Source organism: Pimephales promelas, chromosome 23 (genome assembly GCF_988280905.1).
Source record: "Pimephales promelas chromosome 23, fPimPro1.hap1.1, whole genome shotgun sequence".
Lineage (NCBI taxonomy): Eukaryota > Metazoa > Chordata > Actinopteri > Cypriniformes > Leuciscidae > Pimephales > Pimephales promelas.
Genome location: NC_142791.1, coordinates 6,754,361 through 6,773,775, shown reverse-complemented (window position 1 = coordinate 6,773,775; position 19,415 = coordinate 6,754,361). Strand labels below are relative to the sequence as shown.

The 19,415-nt window shown below is 36.0% G+C and overlaps 2 protein-coding genes across 2 annotated transcripts; both read left to right on the top strand.

The window, feature by feature from the left end:
* Window positions 1-332: 332 nt before the first annotated feature.
* slc9a6b (solute carrier family 9 member 6b) lies at window positions 333-9,079 on the top strand. Its single transcript, XM_039667499.2, has 16 exons — window positions 333-721; window positions 1,601-1,800; window positions 1,923-2,000; window positions 2,167-2,243; window positions 2,581-2,693; window positions 2,809-2,914; window positions 3,946-4,087; window positions 4,205-4,310; window positions 5,151-5,239; window positions 5,337-5,450; window positions 5,547-5,658; window positions 5,730-5,883; window positions 6,505-6,535; window positions 6,690-6,775; window positions 8,046-8,151; window positions 8,271-9,079. The coding sequence occupies exons 1-16, from the start codon at window positions 448-450 to the stop codon at window positions 8,562-8,564; spliced, it is 2,082 nt and encodes a 693-aa protein (XP_039523433.2). The 5' UTR covers window positions 333-447; the 3' UTR covers window positions 8,565-9,079.
* A 5,778-nt stretch (window positions 9,080-14,857) lies between these two features.
* fhl1b (four and a half LIM domains 1b) lies at window positions 14,858-18,195 on the top strand. Its single transcript, XM_089126249.1, has 5 exons — window positions 14,858-15,069; window positions 16,365-16,539; window positions 16,791-16,960; window positions 17,112-17,298; window positions 17,404-18,195. Exons 1-5 carry the CDS (start codon window positions 14,914-14,916, stop codon window positions 17,556-17,558), a joined length of 843 nt encoding a protein of 280 aa, XP_088982375.1. The 5' UTR covers window positions 14,858-14,913; the 3' UTR covers window positions 17,559-18,195.
* Window positions 18,196-19,415: the final 1,220 nt, after the last annotated feature.

Sequence of the window (19,415 nt, the reverse complement as noted above, 5' to 3'; positions counted from 1 at the left end):
AACCTGTACAGAAACCTTTAATAACAGTTGCAACAATTCGAAAATTATAAAAAAAATAATAATAAAAAATCAAACTTAAATTATTGGCGTCTAATATTTTTCTGAGGGATAATCGCCTTTCACTGACCGTTTGTTAAAAGGAGAAAATAGGTCAGTTATTTAATCAATATTATTTAAATACTATTATAGTTTTATTTGTTTTTATCACACAGTCTATAGGAATACCAGACTTGAATTTCACTGCTCGTTGGATGAACTATAATTGGTGTGACAAATAATCTTTGAACTTGCAAATATACGAGTCTTTTATTTTGTAGCAGTACTTCCGGTCAAACGGAGCAGGTTCTGTCAAGGTTGTTATTGCTGCTGTCATCACACCGTTAAGTGCATCGCATCAACACAGCGCTGAATTGAACGGCAGACCAATCTGTCTCATAATAAACAGCCATGATGGGATGTCAAAGAAGACGCACCTCCGTGTCAAGAGCTTGTATGCTTCCCCGTTTACTCTGCCTGATGTGCTTTGCTGTCGTTAGTCTGGCTGAGAACACGGACATGGTAAATGTGGTGACGGAGAGGAAAGCGGAGGAGAGCCACAGGCAGGACAGCGCCAACCTGCTCATATTCATCATGTTACTCACACTCACTATCCTCACGATATGGCTCTTCAAACACCGCCGCTTCAGGTTCCTGCATGAGACGGGCTTGGCTATGATTTATGGTGAGATTTAGTACATGTATTCATATTCAAGTGCACATTCAGGAACCTTGTGTAGGAGGGGACCAGGAATCTTGTGCATGATGAGCTCATTAATGTTCTCAAAGTACTTGTCAATCTATCCAATCAATTATTTTGCAATGCAGCTAAAAAAAATACAATGACAAAAATGACTTTAAATGACAACCATAGTATAATCTTAATAATAAAGAATGTCGTATTTTTGCCAGATTTATATATTTATGCAGTTTTTGTTAAGATTTTGTCTGTTTGTAAAAATCATTGTCTAGTAAATACTTAAAAATCTAAATTGAAATCTTAAATATAAATCTTAATCGATTGTGATTGTTAATAATGAATATTTTTATATAATATAATTGTATATTTTACATATTCATTTATTATATTTTAATAAATGTAATACTTTAAGTCTTTTTAATGTATTTATTGTGTAATAAATACTTTATCTATATTTAAATCTTAAATATAATTTAATTAATTTATATATTTTAGTAAATTTCCTACATTTAAATTAATTTTTAATTGAATTATTTTTTACTTAATACTTAAATCTTAAATGTAATTCTTAATTCATTTATAAAAGTAATAATCTTAAGTCTATTTTAATACAATCATTGTGTAATTCATATTTAAATCTAAATGTAATCTTAAATATAAGACTTAATTACTATATTTGAATAAATGTAATAAATGTAAAGCTTTCCGAATTTTCGCCGTTTTACTTCAATAGCAATAATTGGTAGTATTATAGAAAATATGATTACCATGATAAATAATTGCTTTTTTTATTTCTCTGAATGTGCTTTCATTAACATAATGAGTATTAAAACAATATTTGATGTATATGTTTTTCATCTCCAGGTTTGTTTGTGGGTGTGATTCTGCGCTTTGCGGTCCATTCGCCACAGGACTTCAATGACATCACCTTGAGTTGTGCCGTGAACAGCAGTCCCACCACCATCCTGGTGAACGTGAGTGGCCGATTATACGAGTACAGCCTGAGAGGAGAGGTGCGGGACAGCAAGGGCCACGATGTGCCAAATGCAGAGATGCTCAGGAAGGTACTGCTGTTAAATCCTCTAAAATAACAAATATGTTACCAACAATGTTTAATATTGTTTGTTCCTTCTACTGGATGTGAATGTATAATATTGTATACGGGATTTTGTTTTCACACTTCTAGGTTACATTTGATCCTGAGGTTTTCTTCAACATTTTGCTTCCACCCATCATCTTTCATGCGGGATACAGTCTCAAACGAGTAAGAATATGGTTATCATTAAGAAAAAAATCACAAAATACATAAATAATCAGGGAAAAAAGAAACTTGTTTAATCCGTAATTATGTCTCCTTTTTCAATGACTGATGTGGATTAGCTTGTTTGATTTTTAGTAATCTTTTTTTTTTTATTCATTTTAACTATCAGAGGCATTTTTTCAGAAATTTGGGGTCTATCCTCTCCTACGCCTTTGTAGGCACACTGACATCATGCTTTGTAATAGGGTGAGTGATGATATTTTAAAAAGAAAAGGAAAATGTTTTGAAAAAGGGTAACACTAGTTTAGGGTCCAATTCTCACTATTAACCAGTTGCTTATTAGCATGCATATTACTAGGATATTGGCCATTTATTAATACTTATAAAGCACACATTAACCATTGTTCTGCATCAATACCTAAACTTAACCACTACCTTTCTAACTATTAAGCCGTATAAGCCATAATTAGGAGTTAATTGAGGCAAAAGTTAATAGTTAGAAGTGGACCCTAAACTAAAGTGTGACCGAGAAAAGATAAAATTATATAAATCATTTTGGTATTGTCTAATGTCCCCTGTCCAGGTTGGTGATGTACGGCTGTGTGGTGTTTATGAAAGCCATCGGTCAGCTTGGAGGCGATTTCTTTTTCACTGACTGCCTTTTCTTCGGTGCTATTGTATCTGCTACTGATCCAGGTATTGTTTTTGCTTTGAAATTAGTACACTGAGCTCTTATATTTAATAGACTGTATACAGCTATATTCAAATTCACTTCGAATGATTTCATAACCAAGGTTTTAATTTTTTGCAGTGACTGTTTTGGCCATTTTCAATGAGCTGAAAGTTGACGTGGATCTCTATGCGCTGATGTTCGGCGAGAGCGTCCTCAATGATGCTGTAGCCATCGTCCTGTCGTCGTGAGTGCACACCCTTTTTTGCAAAAATACACACAACACACACAGCAGATTCACGTGAAGTCCTCAGGGCTATTTATTCTCGCGTTCAGATAACCTAAAATACACAGATAGAAATGAGTTACTACAGCAAGGGCTTGACATTAAAGGGATACTCCACTTTTTTTGGAAATAGCCTCATTTTACAACAGTCCCAGAGTTAAACAGTTGGGTTTTACAGTTTTCAAATCCATTCAGCCCATTTTCTGATATCTAGAAGAATATCAGTAACCAGACAGTTTCTGGTTTCATTGACTTCCATAGTATATTTTTTTCCTACTATGGAAGTCAATGAGACCAGAAACTGTTTGGTTTCTGATATTCTTCTAAATTTCACAAAATCACCTGAATGGATTCGAAAATGGTAAAACCCAACTGTTTAACTCTGGGGGAGTTGTAAAATGAACCTATTTCCAAAAAAAGTGGAGTATCCCTTTAACACTCCACAGATGCGGGTGTATTATGCGCATCGTTCAGAGGCTTTGGGTTGGTACGATTTTTTTTAATGTTTTTGAAAGATGTCCGGTATGGTAAAAACAGTAATATTGTGAAATTTAAAATAAGTGTGTCCTCCTATTTTAATATATTCAGAAATGGAATGGCAAATCTGAATTTTTAGCATCATTACTCCAGTCTTCAGTGTGACATGATCCTTTAGAAATCATTCTAATAGGCTAAGTAGCTTAAAAAATGTTTATGAAAAGGGTTGTCTGCCTAATATTTTCATGGAAATCATGTTACATTTTTTCAGGATTGTTTGATAAACAGTACACAATTTTCAAACAAACTGAATTTTTTGTTTTGTAACATTATAAATGTTTACTGTCACTTAATATCAGTTTAATGCTTCTTTGCTAAATAAAAGTATTAATTTCCATGTTTTGAGTTATGTCAAGCACACAGGCTTTTCTATGTATTGTAAACATGTTCAGTCAATCCAGATAGTCTTGTCTTGTTTTGATATGAAAAATGATCTTTCTCTCACCTTCTAACAGATCAATAGTGGCATACCAGCCTGAGGGAGACAATCGGCACACATTTGATGGCAGTGCCCTGCTCAAGTCTCTGGGTGTCTTTCTGGGGTTTTTCAGTGGGTCTTTTGCAATGGGGGCTGCAACAGGAGTCATGACTGCTCTGGTATCTTTATATGGTTTCCCCTCTTTGTTTATTTATTTAACATGTACATAACTACCCAAAATAATCAGTCTAAACCCTTCTAAGGTAGTTGATGTATTAATATGTGCTGTTATTTAGGTCACAAAGTTCACCAGACTGAGAGATTTCCCCTTGCTGGAAACGGCCCTTTTCTTCCTGATGTCCTGGAGTACGTTCCTATTGGCCGAAGCCTGCGGCTTCACAGGTAACTATGGCAACCCTATGATAGAGATATTTGTTTAGCCACATGCTGCATATGACATAATGGAAAAGTGAGTACTGTAGGATTATGGAGACAGGTAACTTCTCTAATATTGCTTTGTTACAGGGATACTTGATTCTAATCAGTCGTGGCCTCAGTGCTCTAATATTTTCTGTTTTGCAATATAATGATCGGCTGACTACATTATCATTTATAAACATCATAACCTGTATTTTGGTTAGTGTGTCCAATTCACACTATTAACTTATAAACTACGACTTTTGCCTCAAACTCCAAATTAGTGCTTATAATATTAATAGTTAGTAAGGTAGTTGTTACGTTTAGGAATTGGGTAGGATTAAGGGATGTAGAATATGGTTAATGCAGAATAAGTCATAAATATAAACATACAAATTATAAGTACTAATAAACAGCCAATATCCTAGTAAAATGCATGTTAATAAGGATAAATAATGCATAGTTAATAGTTAGAATTGGACCCTAAACTAAACTGTTACCTATATTTTTAATCAATGGTGTTAACTAAAACTATTAAAAATAGTTCAAAATATTATAAATATCAAAATATTATATATATATATATATATATATATATATTTGATGAATATATATAGTACTAGTCTAGAGTACTAAAATGACTAAAACTAAAATAAAAATAAAAATGTATTAACGTCAAATAAGAACTAAAAATGACCAAAGCACAACAAATGTGCTAAACTGTAACTAAAGTTAAAATGAAAACTAAACATATAAAAATAAAAATACTATAATAGTAGATAATAGTAATAATACTAAAATAATCTTCTATGTTTCTGTGTTTAGGTGTGGTTGCAGTGCTTTTCTGTGGAATGACTCAGGCTCACTATACATACAACAACCTTTCTGCTGAATCCAAAACTAGAACCAAACAGGTAACACGTATTTGAAAGCCCTCAAACAATTGTACAAACCTTTTGCATCTTTGAAGATTGGTATACTGATAGCATTGTCCTCCATTTCCCCCAATAGTTGTTTGAGCTGCTGAATTTCCTGGCTGAAAACTTCATCTTTTCTTACATGGGCTTGACACTTTTCTCCTTCCAGCACCATGTGTTCAATCCCTTGTTCATCATAGGTGCATTTGTATCCTTTTGAAGGAGTGTATTTGTGCTGTACTCATGAATTGTGTACAGATAAACATTCACACATATTATCCTTGACCGTGGCTTTCATTTCTAGCTGGCGATACTTCTTGGCAGGGCAGCCAACATCTATCCCTTGTCTTTCCTGGTAAACCTGGGCCGCAAGAACAAAATAGCCTCCAATTTCCAACATGTCATGATGTTTTCAGGTAATACCTTACTTTTTAATATGCATACTTTCCTCTTTTCTGCTGCTTATGTTGTCATCCTGACCTCTCAGGTCTCCGAGGGGCTATGACCTTTGCCCTCTCAATTAGAGACACTGCGACATACGCCAGGCAGATGATGTTTTCTACCACCCTGCTGATCGTTTTCTTCACCGTGTGGTTCTGTGGGGGCGGGACGACACCAATGCTGTCACTCATGCATATTCGGTGAGTCTTAAGCCCCGTTCACACTACAAGCGACTTTGTTCCCACTACTGGTTGCCTTGTAATGTTTGTGAGTGACATTCATGGATGTTATTCTATGTTTGACAACAAATACGTTTTCTTGCCCCTACAAACAAACATTTTGGAAGGAAAAGTCTACATATAAATGGAATCAGTACATGAAATGCATAATATTAAAGATGAACGAGAAACGGTGAGTGCTCTTTGCCATCACGGCTTTTTAACTGCAGCAAACGGGCAAATATCTGGGTTCCCAAAACCATTCAGTCACGGAGTCAGTATGCTGAACACCACTGTATGTACATGGAGATACATCATAAATTATAGGACAGTTTCTGACTGCTAAAATGAGCTAGTCGGTCAGACTCAGCACTGAAGAGTGACTTCACTCCTATTGGTTGTCACTCCTGAAAGTATCTCTTCATTTGCATAAAGTTAAACACACGCCCCACCGGTCGCCGGAAATCACCCGCTCCCCATCGAAATGAATGGTATCGTGTCGCTTTGTCGCTTGTAGTGTGAACTTGCATTCTGGAAGCAAACTATGTCTCACTTTCATTTTATTTATTTCTTTTTTGCTTAAATGACATTATGTTTCCACAGAGTGGGAGTGGACACAGATCAAGATAATACTGTAAGTTCTGCTCATGTCTGTGTGAAATCCAACTGCTGATATCAGAATAAAAAACACTGTTTAGCATTCAAATATTTACTGTACAGGTCTGTACCATAAGGGTAATATAACAGGCTCTATGAACTTTCTTGTCTTTTTTTCTTTGCTCATATAGGTCACAGCACCAGATGGGATGACACAGAGAAGTACCAAGCATGAAAGCGCCTGGCCGTTCAGACTGTGGTACACTTTTGACCACAAGTATCCTTCAGTTGTTCTGCCGAGTTGTATCAACATTTAATTGTTCTTTAAAAAATGACTTATTTACAACCTTGTATTCTACATATTGGATTTGACAATATTAGGCAATCAACCATAAAGCATTGTAAATCTCCAATAGTATATAGCCCCTTTCACACAGAAAGTCCAGAAAATACACTGATAATGTGTCTTGGGATTTGTTCCGGGTGACATCAGGATGTGAAGTGTTATGTACGCATCAGAAACGCTAGTTAAAACCCCAAATCAAAGAGTCGCACGATAACTGTGTGTCATCACTACTACATTTGTTTACACTAGGGCTTGTTTTGGGACTGATCCCTGTAATGTGACCTGGACGTGTTTGCGTTTACACAGAAGGCACTTAAAAATCCTTAGTACAGCTTGTTAAACAATAGAGGGCGCTCATGGTCAACAAAAAAATTTATTTGATTTTTTCATCTGGGATTCACCAACTACACATTCACCATAGTTGTGGTCAGTGTCACATGACATGCAGGTAAACAAATAATGTTTTCTTTTTAGAAAGTGTTTTGATTTATTGTTTTTTAATTTTATTTAAAAAAAAAAAAGTGATTTTAATTAATTACTAGCTTTTCATCAACTTATGAACCTCTGCCCTGGAATTTTCATTTTTCACAAACCGGACTAATGATTATTGTGATTACTATTATACACATTGTACAAATTGGCATACAATACATAATTAAATTATGAAAAATGAGAAAATAAAATAAAGTATATCAATTATACAAAAAAAAAAGAATCTAAATTTATCAAAACTGACCGTAAAGATATTCATGTTACATAAAAATCAACTAAATGCTGTCTTTTGTCATTTCTATTCATAAAAATCTTGAAAAAGGTGCATTTTTCAAAAAAAAATATTAGTCAGCACAGCAGTTTTGAACATTGATAGTTATGATGATAATAATATTAATATATATATTAAAATAATAATATATATAATAATAATATATATTAAAATGATTTCTGAAGGATCATGTGACAATAAAGAGTGACCACAAATTCAGCTTTGTCATTACAGGAATAAATGACATTTTTCCATTTATTAAAATAGGAAACATTTACTTTAAGTTGAAATAATATTTCACAATATTACTGTTTTAACTGTATTTTTGATCAAATGATTGCAGCCTTTATATGTAACAGTATAACTAATGAAAACGAGTAGTAGTATAATTATTTAAGTCATTTTAAATCATGTTTAATCCTTAATGAAGTGGTGCAGTTATTTAAAACCCTTCCTCACACACAGCGGGCCTCCTCTCACTACCACTCTGCCAGCCTGCTGTGGTCCAATAGCGCGCTGTCTTACCAGCTCACAAGCCTATGAGGTAAACCATTGAACCATATCTGCTTTTGGCTCATACTACAGTGTAGAAATGTGTAAAATCATATGAGCAAATGAGTGTTATCTGATTTTTGCAAATCGTGGATTTTCTTCCCCATCTAGAACGCCGGTCAATTGCATGATGAGGACACAGAGCTGATTCTAAATGACGGAGATGGTTTTATGTACAGTGACATGACGATCAGCACGGATGCCCATGGCATGCCCACCACCTCCACGGGCCAGGCTGGTCTTTACTCACTAGCAGGAACGTCAGATGATCCTCTCGACAGGGAGCTTGCGTTCGGAGGCACCCGTCTGGTCCTCCCCACAGAAGAGCATCCAGATCCGCTGACATCATTTCCTCCTCCTCCACCATCCCCGCCTCTGTCGGATCCTCTGCGCCACAGAGTCTGAGCCTGCTGGACAGCTGCTGACCTCTGCCTCTCTAAGTGATACTTTTTTTTTCTTCAGAGATATTAAGTTAAATGTTTATTTATGCTTTTATTGGTTCATTATTTCGTGCCATTAATATTTATTTATTTGTTAAGACACTGTTCTACTATGGCTCTGTTGGCTAATCTTTCTGTTTTCTGACTAATTTCTCAAGAAAAACAAAATGTGCCATAAAAGATTCTGAATAAATTTTGTGTTTAGTAGCGTGTAGGTCAGACTGAACGTCTGCTTCTATTGTGAATGCATTGATGTGTTTTGATTGATCATTTCAAAGCCATACATAACTTGTGGGTCAATTGTGGGTAAATCTATTTTAATAAGTGCCTCCGTCCTGTTTCCTGGTGTTTGTACTGTGACTCATCATTACCTCATTAACATTTACAAAAAGAGGTTCATATTTGTAAAAAAGTGATTTATTTCAAAGTGTTTCCATACCCCTTGACCCTCCAATAAATGAGGATTGATGTACTTTTTAAGCCAGTGTTGAAAATTATTTGAGTGCAGTCATCTTTATTATTGATTAATTTACTAAAAAGATATACTGCCATCGATTTCGTATTTTTACAGGTACAGTAATTGTTGCAAAACGTATCTTTCTAGAAATTTCTAAACATACATCACCAGCTGCCTGGTGGAATTGAAGATATTTCAGAAATTGACTTTAAAGTCAGTTTTTGATCATGGGAAAAGCTCTTTTTTCATAGAATGAAACTGTTGGATATTAATTTGTTTGTTTTAGCAGCGAATAAATAAAAAACCGCGCACCGTGTGATTAGGAATCCAACGATGGTAAAATATCTTAATATTCATGAGCTTAATATTCGTCATTCGATGGTAATTGCGCAGCGCCAGTGTGATCTAATTAATATTAAGAAGAAGGCTTTCGCTATTGGACGTCTACCAATGAACGTTAGGATGGGCTGATTAATATTTATGAGCTAAGACATCTCGACAACCCACCAACGCAAAACCAAACCAAGTGCAAAACACACATGCTGTGGCTGCAGTGAACAGGACACTCAGAGCACCGTGTCCCGCAGAAAAAGGTAAGTTTAACTTTCTCAACGGTTAAAAACTGAGGATAACAAAGCTGCAAAATGTACGTTTTCTTAGGACACGGAGTCACAATAATACTGCCTACCTACATCATGCAGACCTATGCTAAGATAAACATCAAATTATAGAGGCCGATTTTTTAGCAATTTTTTTCACATGTAACTAAATAATACAAATATATTTTCAATATACACTTAGGCCGCCTAATGTACAAATATTTTCGTGATTTCAAAAAATATTCCAATCAGTTGTGTTGTTGATCTACAGGAATTTATTTCACCTGCCACCAAGATTTAACAAACATCCATCATTATAGCCTACTCTTGAAAAAGTTCACATTTTCAAAATGGTGTTAAATGGTTAATATTTAATCTGTCCAAGACTAAACCTACCCTTACATGTGCAGTATGCTGTTTTGATTAACCTCTATGATCTACCAGTGAGTCTGAATATAAAGTACACCAATGTACAGTAATGGGGCGTTGGCTGCAGGGATTTCTGCATGTTCTTTCAGCCTCTGAAATCTGTTTCTTATTAAAGATTTTCACTCCAGAGATCTAACCACATGTCTAAGGTATGGACTAATGGGCTGAGAGACTCTCCTGGACAGTTTGTCTAAAATTGTCTGAAAGGAATTCACCCCATGAGAGTGATATAAATATCTGATATCTGTCTTTGATGTCCATAATTCTATCATTATCTTTTGCACATTCCGAAGAAGTAAAATGCACAGGAAATTTATTAGGCTATCATATCATACCGTATTCCCATTCGGACACTTTTTGCTGGCTGAAATGATTTGTCTTTACAGACACTGAATTAACAAGCATGTTATTTCTAAGGTAATTCATATACAAAAGTGTTGTATATTACACTGTATATTAATGTTTGTAAATGTAAGTATTGACATAAGATACTTTTAAAATTGGAGCCAAACTCCCTGTTCTTCCCAAGACAAGTAGTGTATTGTATCAAGGGTGCATGGACGATCTCATGTGTTTGAGTCACTGCCTCATGACTGGTTATGTATCAGAAGCCAGTTGCAACAAACTTCCTAAAATATGTAATAAAACCTTTGCAATTACTGTATAAAAATGGGTTTTCTTAAAAGAGTACACAATGATAATCAAAAACATTTGACATCACCATCAACAGATCTGTCTGTTCCTCATTAACGTCTGATCCATGCCGATCTTGTTTAACGTCTGTGAAATGATCTTGTGTTCTCCTGCTACTAAGAACACAGTGGGGACCTGTAAAGCATTTGACATACAGGTTTGTAACAACTTGAGGGTGAGCTGTAAATAATGAATTTTAATTTTTCTGGTGAACTGAGTTACAAGCAAAGCAACCAGTTATGAAATGAATCACAACATTAAAAAACTTTAAAAAGTACTTGAAAATCAAATAAAAAGAGAAAGGTACAAGATTTTGGGATAGTTGAGATAGGGATAGTTCACCCAAAAATGAGCCCATGATTTACTCACCCTCAAGTCATCCTAGGTCTATATGACATTCTTCTTTCAGACAAATACAATCGTAGATATGAAAAAAAATATCCTGGCTCTTCCCAGCTTTATAATGGCAATGAATGGCTGTTTCTGTTTTGAAGTCCATAAAAGTACATCTATCTATCCATCATAAAATTGCTTCACTTCAGAAGGCCTTTATTAACCACAAAGCCGTGTGGAGCACTTTTGTGATGGATATAGATGCACTTTTATGGACTTCTGTACAAAAAAACAGCCATTCACTGCAATTATACAGCTTAAGAGCCAGGACATTTTTTTTAATATAACTCCGATTGTATTCATCTGAAAGAAGAAGACTTGAGGGTGAGTAAATCATGGGTTAATTTTAATTTTTGGGTGAACTATCCCTTTAACAGCTTGAATGGGGGAAAGAACTACAATCTTATGAAGCATCGAATCAAAAACAATGGAGAAGAGATATAAAGAGAATAGTGAGATTGACACTAAAGAGCTCTTTCAGAGAAATTTGCTTTTGATTCTCTGATTGGTGGAGATTTATTTGCAAAATCATGGGTAATGTAGTTTTTACCCAGAGTTCCGCTGTTAAACATGAATATTTCAAAAATAAGTTGATATAATGTGCACTGATGGCTTCATTCAACACCATTGATTAACAACCTCATAACTCACAGTAAGTCCATCTTTAACGGTTTATTAATTATTGTTAAAAATCAATTCCCCTATGGAGAAAATGAATGGGGTTTTTACTTCCCGAACATGACTGTTGCACTATATTGTACTTCTGTTCTGACTGCAAAATCCAATGACTGTCAGAATAAAGTATTCCAGAATGCCATGTAGTAAATAGCCTATTGTTACAGCCAGGTCCCTTTAAGAGAACCATTGTAAATTATAGTGAATTTCAGAAGGCATCAGTGTAATTATATGGTGGTTTACAAGTGGCCCCAGATTAACCCTATAGAGGTACGGTAGTCTTGTTTGACTTTCCTCTTAGTGTATTTAGGACTGCAGATCAAGAGGACTAGGGTTACACAGTTGGCCAGCCGTCTCGCCTGTTCTTCTTACCGCCACTTCACTGGCTTCCTGTTTCCAAGCGTTTGCCACATTCTTCAGCAAGTAGATCATGCCAACACAATAAAACTCTACCAAGACCCCCTCAATTTTACCAGCTGTAAAACAAAGTTGATTCCATTACCATATTTCAGATGACCAACATTGGCTAATCAGGACCATTTGTGCCTTAAAATGCATTTTACAAAAAAACAATTCATCCCACAAATGTTTAGAGCATATGCACAAGCACACTCATGTGTGTGGTTTGCGAATGCAGTAATTACTGTAAAAGTGATATTTTTGAGCTAACCAGCAGGTGATGTCATTGCCCAACTTCTAATTTGGTCGCCTTCATCATATGCGCCGCACCCCGTTGTGGGCCTGCAAAGAAAAATAACTTGTTAAATGCATGCAAAAGCAGGATAAATGAGGAAAAACATGGTCCGTATCACCATATTATTTTTCTCTTCAGCTGAAGTCTCACAGGCTCTCAAGTTCCCTCATATCGCATCTACCAATGGGTCGCGAGCAGCGTGACTGTTCCAATTCTTCCCCTCGTTTGCTTTGGCTGCTACGCTCGCCCGACTGTGTTCCAGATGCTGGTGCATGAGGTCATCCTGAAACCGGATTCCAGTCTCAACAGTCTGCCATCTCCCTGGAGATCACATTAAATATTTGACTAAAACAAGAGTCTGTCCGTTCGCCATTACATCAGCGTCTGTAAAAATGCCCCCTTTAACACTTATCTGTGACCCATTTAGCGGGTTCCCTTATTTGCACTAATTCTAACCAAGTAAATGTAGCTGTGGCCTAGTGGTTAGCACATGTGCTTTGGGGTTCTTATGTGGGCCATGTGAGTTTGAATCTGGGGTGGGTTTCATGAAAATCTGAAGGAAAAATAATGAAAGTTGTTATTTTTAATTCATTTTATTAAATGCATTCTTAAAAATGTTACTAAAAATGATAATAATAATGTCTCACTTTCATTTTTTAAGGAACATTTGGAAAATAAATACATATTTTTGTGATAAAATAATGAAAAATAGAATCTATAATAATCTAAAAAATCTTTTAAAAAGGATAACGATAAGAATATTTTTAAGTCTTTCCAGGAAAACAAATGTTCTTAATCTTGAGCTAGGAAATACAAAGAAAATAATAGTTGAGAAGTGGTTAATGTTTTGTGTATCCAGCTCCTGGTTCACATTGTTTTCCTCCTCTTTTATGTCCTTACTCTCCCATAAATCCCATTTGAAAATGTATAAGCTTTGGTGAGGGGCTGTTAGAACCGAGCTAAATGTGATCTCCAAATGTCTATTTGGTTTGTCATTAAAGTTAACTGACCAGGAAACTCAGAACTGGGAAAAGTATCATGAAGAACAGCAGATTTCGGAAGTCTTCGAACTTTCTGGAAAAACAAGCCCCCATTTGCCAAGTCCCGTAACAGTATCCCACATATTTAAGCCTCATTACAGTTCAGATACTTCTCCTGTGTCCATTAAAAAATACTTCTGTTAGTCTAAAACAGACATGGACCGGAGATTTGGTTTTAGATGTGTGTGTGTGAGCAGGACTACTGGGTCAGTACAGGGGACGATACATAGAAAAATAAGTCAGTGAGAGTTTATTCTGGTTTTTGGCAGGGATGTTAGAACTTGAGAAAAAAAAATAATTTATGGACTGTGCTGTACAATTTGCCCAGTTTAATTTGAAACTTTGGGATTTCCCGGCTCCATACCCATTAGGAATGTTAGTTCGAGTTTACAATTGCAAAGGCAACAGGAAATTAAACGTGTTATTTTTTCCTCGGCTTTTGGGACTTCGGTTAGTTAGTTGACAGACCCACCTAGCTAAATAATTAACCAGACATAAGAGCTCACCGAAAAGTGAATGAGATGCTCCCTCTTTAAACTTTGTAACTTTTAACATTCCTCATCTCACCACATGCATAGCCTACCAGACATACTTTAGCACGTATAAACCAAGCGATCAAATGTGTGCCCGCATACTAAAACATGCACATATGCGCTTGAAGCATTTGCTCAAAAGTTATATTTCATTTCCAGGAAGTGTTCTGCCCTAATTTTTAATGACTACATGGGAAAGTTCCCAATGACGTTTGTTTTGGCGAGTGAAACAATATGTAATTCAAACCATGCAAGCGTTTATAATCGAATATCTCATAACAAATTCAATTTTTATTGTATTTCCTTGGCTGGTTCACGACATCATTTGATTTAGGCATGAATGTGTATAATGAGTGCACTGCTTCATTATTACAGAAGAGATTTAACTTAGGCCTATCATACTGAAAGAAGGATCTGTCTTACTTTCAGCCCGTGTGCTAACCCGCTTTACAGCTGAACCGAACCCGCTATCAGATCTAGATAAGAACCGAGGACAATAAAAACATATGCTGTGTGCTGTTGCCTATGGTTACATAACAGCTCAAAGCAATTTGACCCCTCCGCCTAAGGGAAAACGGAACAAACACTATCTAGCGATAAATTGCAGTTTCCTCAGGAAACTCTGCACACTGTTAACTACATGAGGGGGTGTGTGATGGACAACTTTTTTTCTTTCAAAAAAACCTTTTCTTTTTTTCTACTAATACATCATCATGTATTTTTACGACAAAATTGTATTCACGATGAGGTAATCGCTGTTATTATTTCTCACAGCTATCCCCGTGGGTTTATTGGGAGAATATGGCAGATCGTTCCAGCTGTTTTTACTGTCGCGAGGACCTCAGTGGAAAGAAGTTCGTGAGGAAAGACGAGAAACCAGTTTGCGTGCGATGCTTTGACAAGTTCTGCGCCAACACCTGCACAGAGTGTCGACGGCCAATCAGCACCGAGTCAAAGGTAACAAAATGTGTGTGTGTGTGTGTGTGTGTGTGTGTGTGTGTTTTCCATGGGTGGTTCTGTTGTTAAAACGCTAAAAAAAAAAAAAAAAAAAACCCAGGCTGAAATCTTGGTCTGATGTGTTTTGTGCCCTTGACATTAAACTTGACATTTGCTTTGCTCTGGCCCATATCTGTCGGATAAGAGCACTTATCGGCTACTAATGTAATAGTTTAGAAAAAAGATCCCTTTTCAGTTACAGAAGTAAACATGGTGACGTTTTTGTGGGCGAAGCTTGGGTGGAGCCAGAACGAACGATCCCCCTGGCCACTTACCGAATGTTAATTTGCAAGTTTTGTTAACTTGATTTTTAATAATGACTGGAGGAAATATGATTTTATCTTACTGTGCAAGGTCACTCAGTGTCCAGGACCGCGATTGTTATTTGCAAAAGTTCATTTTAACGGACGGAACCAGATTGGCCACATTGATTCCATTGGCGTAATTGGCGGGTGGGGCATGTCCCCACCACTTTTTTGCCAGGGTCGATATTGTCCCCACCACTTTTGAAACATCTCGCAGCAGGGATGCTGATGACGTAAGACGCTGCTGACGTGTTAACATCAGCATCACTGAACGCGGCTCGACAACAGAACCGGAAGACAATACAATGCTGAATAAAATCGTAGTTTTGTTATTTTTGGACCAAAATGTTTTTTCTAACTAACCCACTGATGTCACATTGACTACTTTGGTGATGTCTTTATTTACTTTCTGGACAAGGACAGTATGCCCTGTAATAGGCTACTGTAGGCATACATTTGTCGTATTTCTCATTATTTAAAAAAAAAAAATATTTTAGAATTATATTTTTAATTAATCAACTGAAAATAATGTTGGGGTTGGTAAGTTGTTTGATTTTTTTTTTTTTTGCTGCATTTATTTGATTAAAAAATTTTAGTAAAATCCATTGTTAAATATTATTACAATCTTTTCTTTTTTCTTTTTTTCTATTAGTTTATATTAAAATGTTATTTATTTCTCTGACGACAAAGCTGAATTTTCAGCATCATTACTCAAGTCTTCAGTGTCACATGGTCCTTCAGAAATCATACTAATATGATGATTTTCTACTTGAGAAACATTTCATATTCTCAATGTTGAAAACAGTTGTGCTGCTTTATATTTTTTGGGAAACTTTTTCCAGATTCTTTGATGAATAAGACCAGCATTTATTTTAAATAAATATATTACTTTCACAAAATATTATTATATTATATGTGTGTACATCTCTGTTTTGGTTCCTTTCTGTGTAGGAGCTTCACCATAAAGGGCGATACTGGCACTCAGATTGTTTCCGATGTGCCAAGTGCTATAAGAACCTGGCCAAGGAGTCTTTCACCTCCAAGGATGACCGGATCCTGTGTGGGACGTGCAGCTCACGTGAGGATGCCCCTCGCTGCCATGGCTGCTACAAGCCAATACTGGCAGGTATAAATATAAATGGATTTTTATTTTCAGTAGATTTATTTAGCTTAAAAATCTAATATGAAATTATATATGTGTGTGATTTTAAAACACATTAAATGCTTTAAAATAAGATATAACAACCATTAAATAAACTAAAACATCAGATAAAGACATAAACTGACATTATATTTCTTGTTTAATTTATTTCCTTTGCATGTATAATATCTTCATGTGTAACCGTTCCATTTTCCTCTCTAATGTGTTTGATACAGGCACCGAGAATGTGGAATACAAAGGCAACTCCTGGCATGATGAGTGTTTCACCTGCTATCAGTGTCAAAAGCCAATTGGCTCCAAAAGTTTCATATCAAAGAACAACAACATCTACTGCAGCCCTTGCCACGAGAAGAAATTTGCCAAACAATGCGCTTGCTGCAAGAAGGTGAAAGATTTCGCAGAATTAATGGATTTTTAAGGATTACTTTTAAAGTGGTTGATTTCTTAATATTCTGTCAACACAAAACATGTTCTTTTATAACATAAAGATGTTTTATGATAATAATGGTATTGCTTCCACATGTTTTGTCCTCCAGCCCATTACCACAGGAGGTGTGAATTACCAGGACCAGCCGTGGCATTCACAGTGTTTTGTGTGCTCCTCCTGCCGAAAGCCTCTGGCTGGCACCAGCTTCACCTCCCATGAGGAAAAGGTCTTCTGTGTGGACTGCTACAAAAGCACTGTGGCTAAAAAATGCAGCAGCTGCCAGAATCCCATTACAGGTTTGAATCCACACACAATTCTCGACGCTGTGCATTCTTTTTGAACATTGTGTATTTGACTTGAACTAAAGTGACAAATAAATCTACTTTTTTCTCATCCCACAGGATTTGGCAAGGCTACGAACGTAGTGAACTACGAGGGCGGCTCTTGGCACGATTACTGCTTTAACTGTAAGAAGTGCTCTCTCAATCTGGCAGACAAGCGCTTTGTAGCTCGCAATGGAGACATTTACTGCTCTGACTGCTCCAAGAAACTGTAAGCGCCTGCTCACTGTGGAGACAAAAAGAGTGAGATTAATTCCGAAAAAAAATTGCAGCATTCATTTGAATTTATACAGAAATCCCACATAAACATGTGGAAGTATTGACAAAGGCTTCTGTTATGTTGGTTCTGGCTTCTTTAAGAGGGGAGTTTGATATTTCCTGTGAGAAATGTTACGTTTACCTAGAGGCTTTGATGGAAAAACTTCTCTCTCTTTCCAAAGGCCCGTTTGTCTTAGGAAAGATAGTGAGACAGGATAACTGACGGATAAGGAAGAGAGGTGTGTGTGTTGTTTGAGACATATGACCGGTTTATCTGTTTCAGAACGACTTGTTTCATTGTATTAAATGAAACTTTGTGTTGATAACTTTTAAATCTGTAACAGCGTGTAATCGTGGCTGCTGAACCTGGCAGTACAATGTGTTTCTGTATCTTCGATTGCTTCCTTGTAATTTGAAATACTAATTATATATATTTTTTGTAATTGTCATAAACAATAATGAAAAAAATTAAAATGCGTAGCTTTTGTCGCTCTCTTTACTTACACATTCTCCTTACTGTTGATTAACATTCAAAAATACGTATTTTACCTTTGTATGATCTGAGAAAAAAATAAAGTTGAGATTCTGACAAAACTTCTTATGTCATTTGTATTTGCCATGTCTTTTTTTTTCATAAAACAGCGACATCTAGTGTCATTATGTAGTTTAGAATCAGTAAATGTTTGATCATTTCAAATCCGTATGCAGACTTTAAAAAACTCATAAATACGGTTTGTTTTTAAATAACAGTCTCTTGTTCATTTAACTGTACCCTTAAAAGATATATAGAATAAATAGAATAATTATTTTACTTTACATTGTTTTGTATTACAATAGAACACCAGTTTAGGAAAATAAAAAAAGTGTTTTGTAAGCCTAACTCAGATATGACATGGGTGCAGCGCTATAGATATACGTAAGCCTTGTATCTGAAAATGCCTCCATTACTCGTTACAAGTCACAAATTCCAATAGCCTACTACTTGAATAAAAATGCCAGGTTTTACAGACAAGATTTAAGCCTAGCCCTAGACTAAAATGCTTCTTTGAGCGACTTGCCCTGACTATAGACTGTAAGGCCCTGACATACGCACTAGTCCTCGACATCGTAGATAGACCTTATGTAGCCCCGCCCCTTTTCCGTGCTGCGCTCGTTGTCTTTTGACTTCCGGTCTATTTCACAGCGATCTTGCACAGGTATGAATGAACTGCTCGTAAAAACATTTCCCGGTCGACAAATGTTTAGACATCTGCTTTATAATGCTTATGATAAACATTACAATGCTCGTGATAACTTTTGTTAACTCTACAATAAGTAAATCCACTCCACCAGCTAATTACTCCTCGACAGCGATGCCATCAAGGTCGACACAACAGCCTCTTAAAGGGATAGGCTACTCCCCCAAAAAATGAAAATTCTGTCATCATTACAAGAGGTAAAAACAATATAAATACTCTTCGTTTTCTCACACAAACCGCTCGGCCATAATGTGTACATTTACGAGTCATTAAATCATATTTAATTTGGACTTCTCTGCATGCTGCTCTTTGCATGTGGACCCCAGTCTCCATTACATTGACTGATAGACAACAACGGTTTGACCTAAAAATATCAAAATTGAAAATACTGTGGAAACAAAGACACCTACATCTTAAATGCCCTTGAGGTAAGCCAAAACACACAAATTAATTTCAAAGTGAACTATTCCTTTAACACTCTGATTGTTTTCCAGCATCTTCTAGAAAAACATGCAGTCCCTGGTCCTCTAATTGGTAGGTGGCGTTGTCACTAATAGCCTAAGGTCCCAGAAATGC

Bases quoted from the DNA above. Each gene is read 5' to 3' on its own strand.
- fhl1b (XM_089126249.1), top strand. From the start codon at position 14,914: ATGGCAGATCGTTCCAGCTGTTTTTACTGTCGCGAGGACCTCAGTGGA. The intron at 15,070-16,364 runs GTAACAAAATGT...CTTTCTGTGTAG, and splicing joins CAATCAGCACCGAGTCAAAG to GAGCTTCACCATAAAGGGCG. The intron at 17,299-17,403 runs GTTTGAATCCAC...CTCATCCCACAG, and splicing joins CTGCCAGAATCCCATTACAG to GATTTGGCAAGGCTACGAAC.
- slc9a6b (XM_039667499.2), top strand. From the start codon at position 448: ATGATGGGATGTCAAAGAAGACGCACCTCCGTGTCAAGAGCTTGTATG. The intron at 5,240-5,336 runs GTAACACGTATT...TTCCCCCAATAG, and splicing joins CCAAAACTAGAACCAAACAG to TTGTTTGAGCTGCTGAATTT. The intron at 6,536-6,689 runs GTAAGTTCTGCT...TTGCTCATATAG, and splicing joins ACACAGATCAAGATAATACT to GTCACAGCACCAGATGGGAT.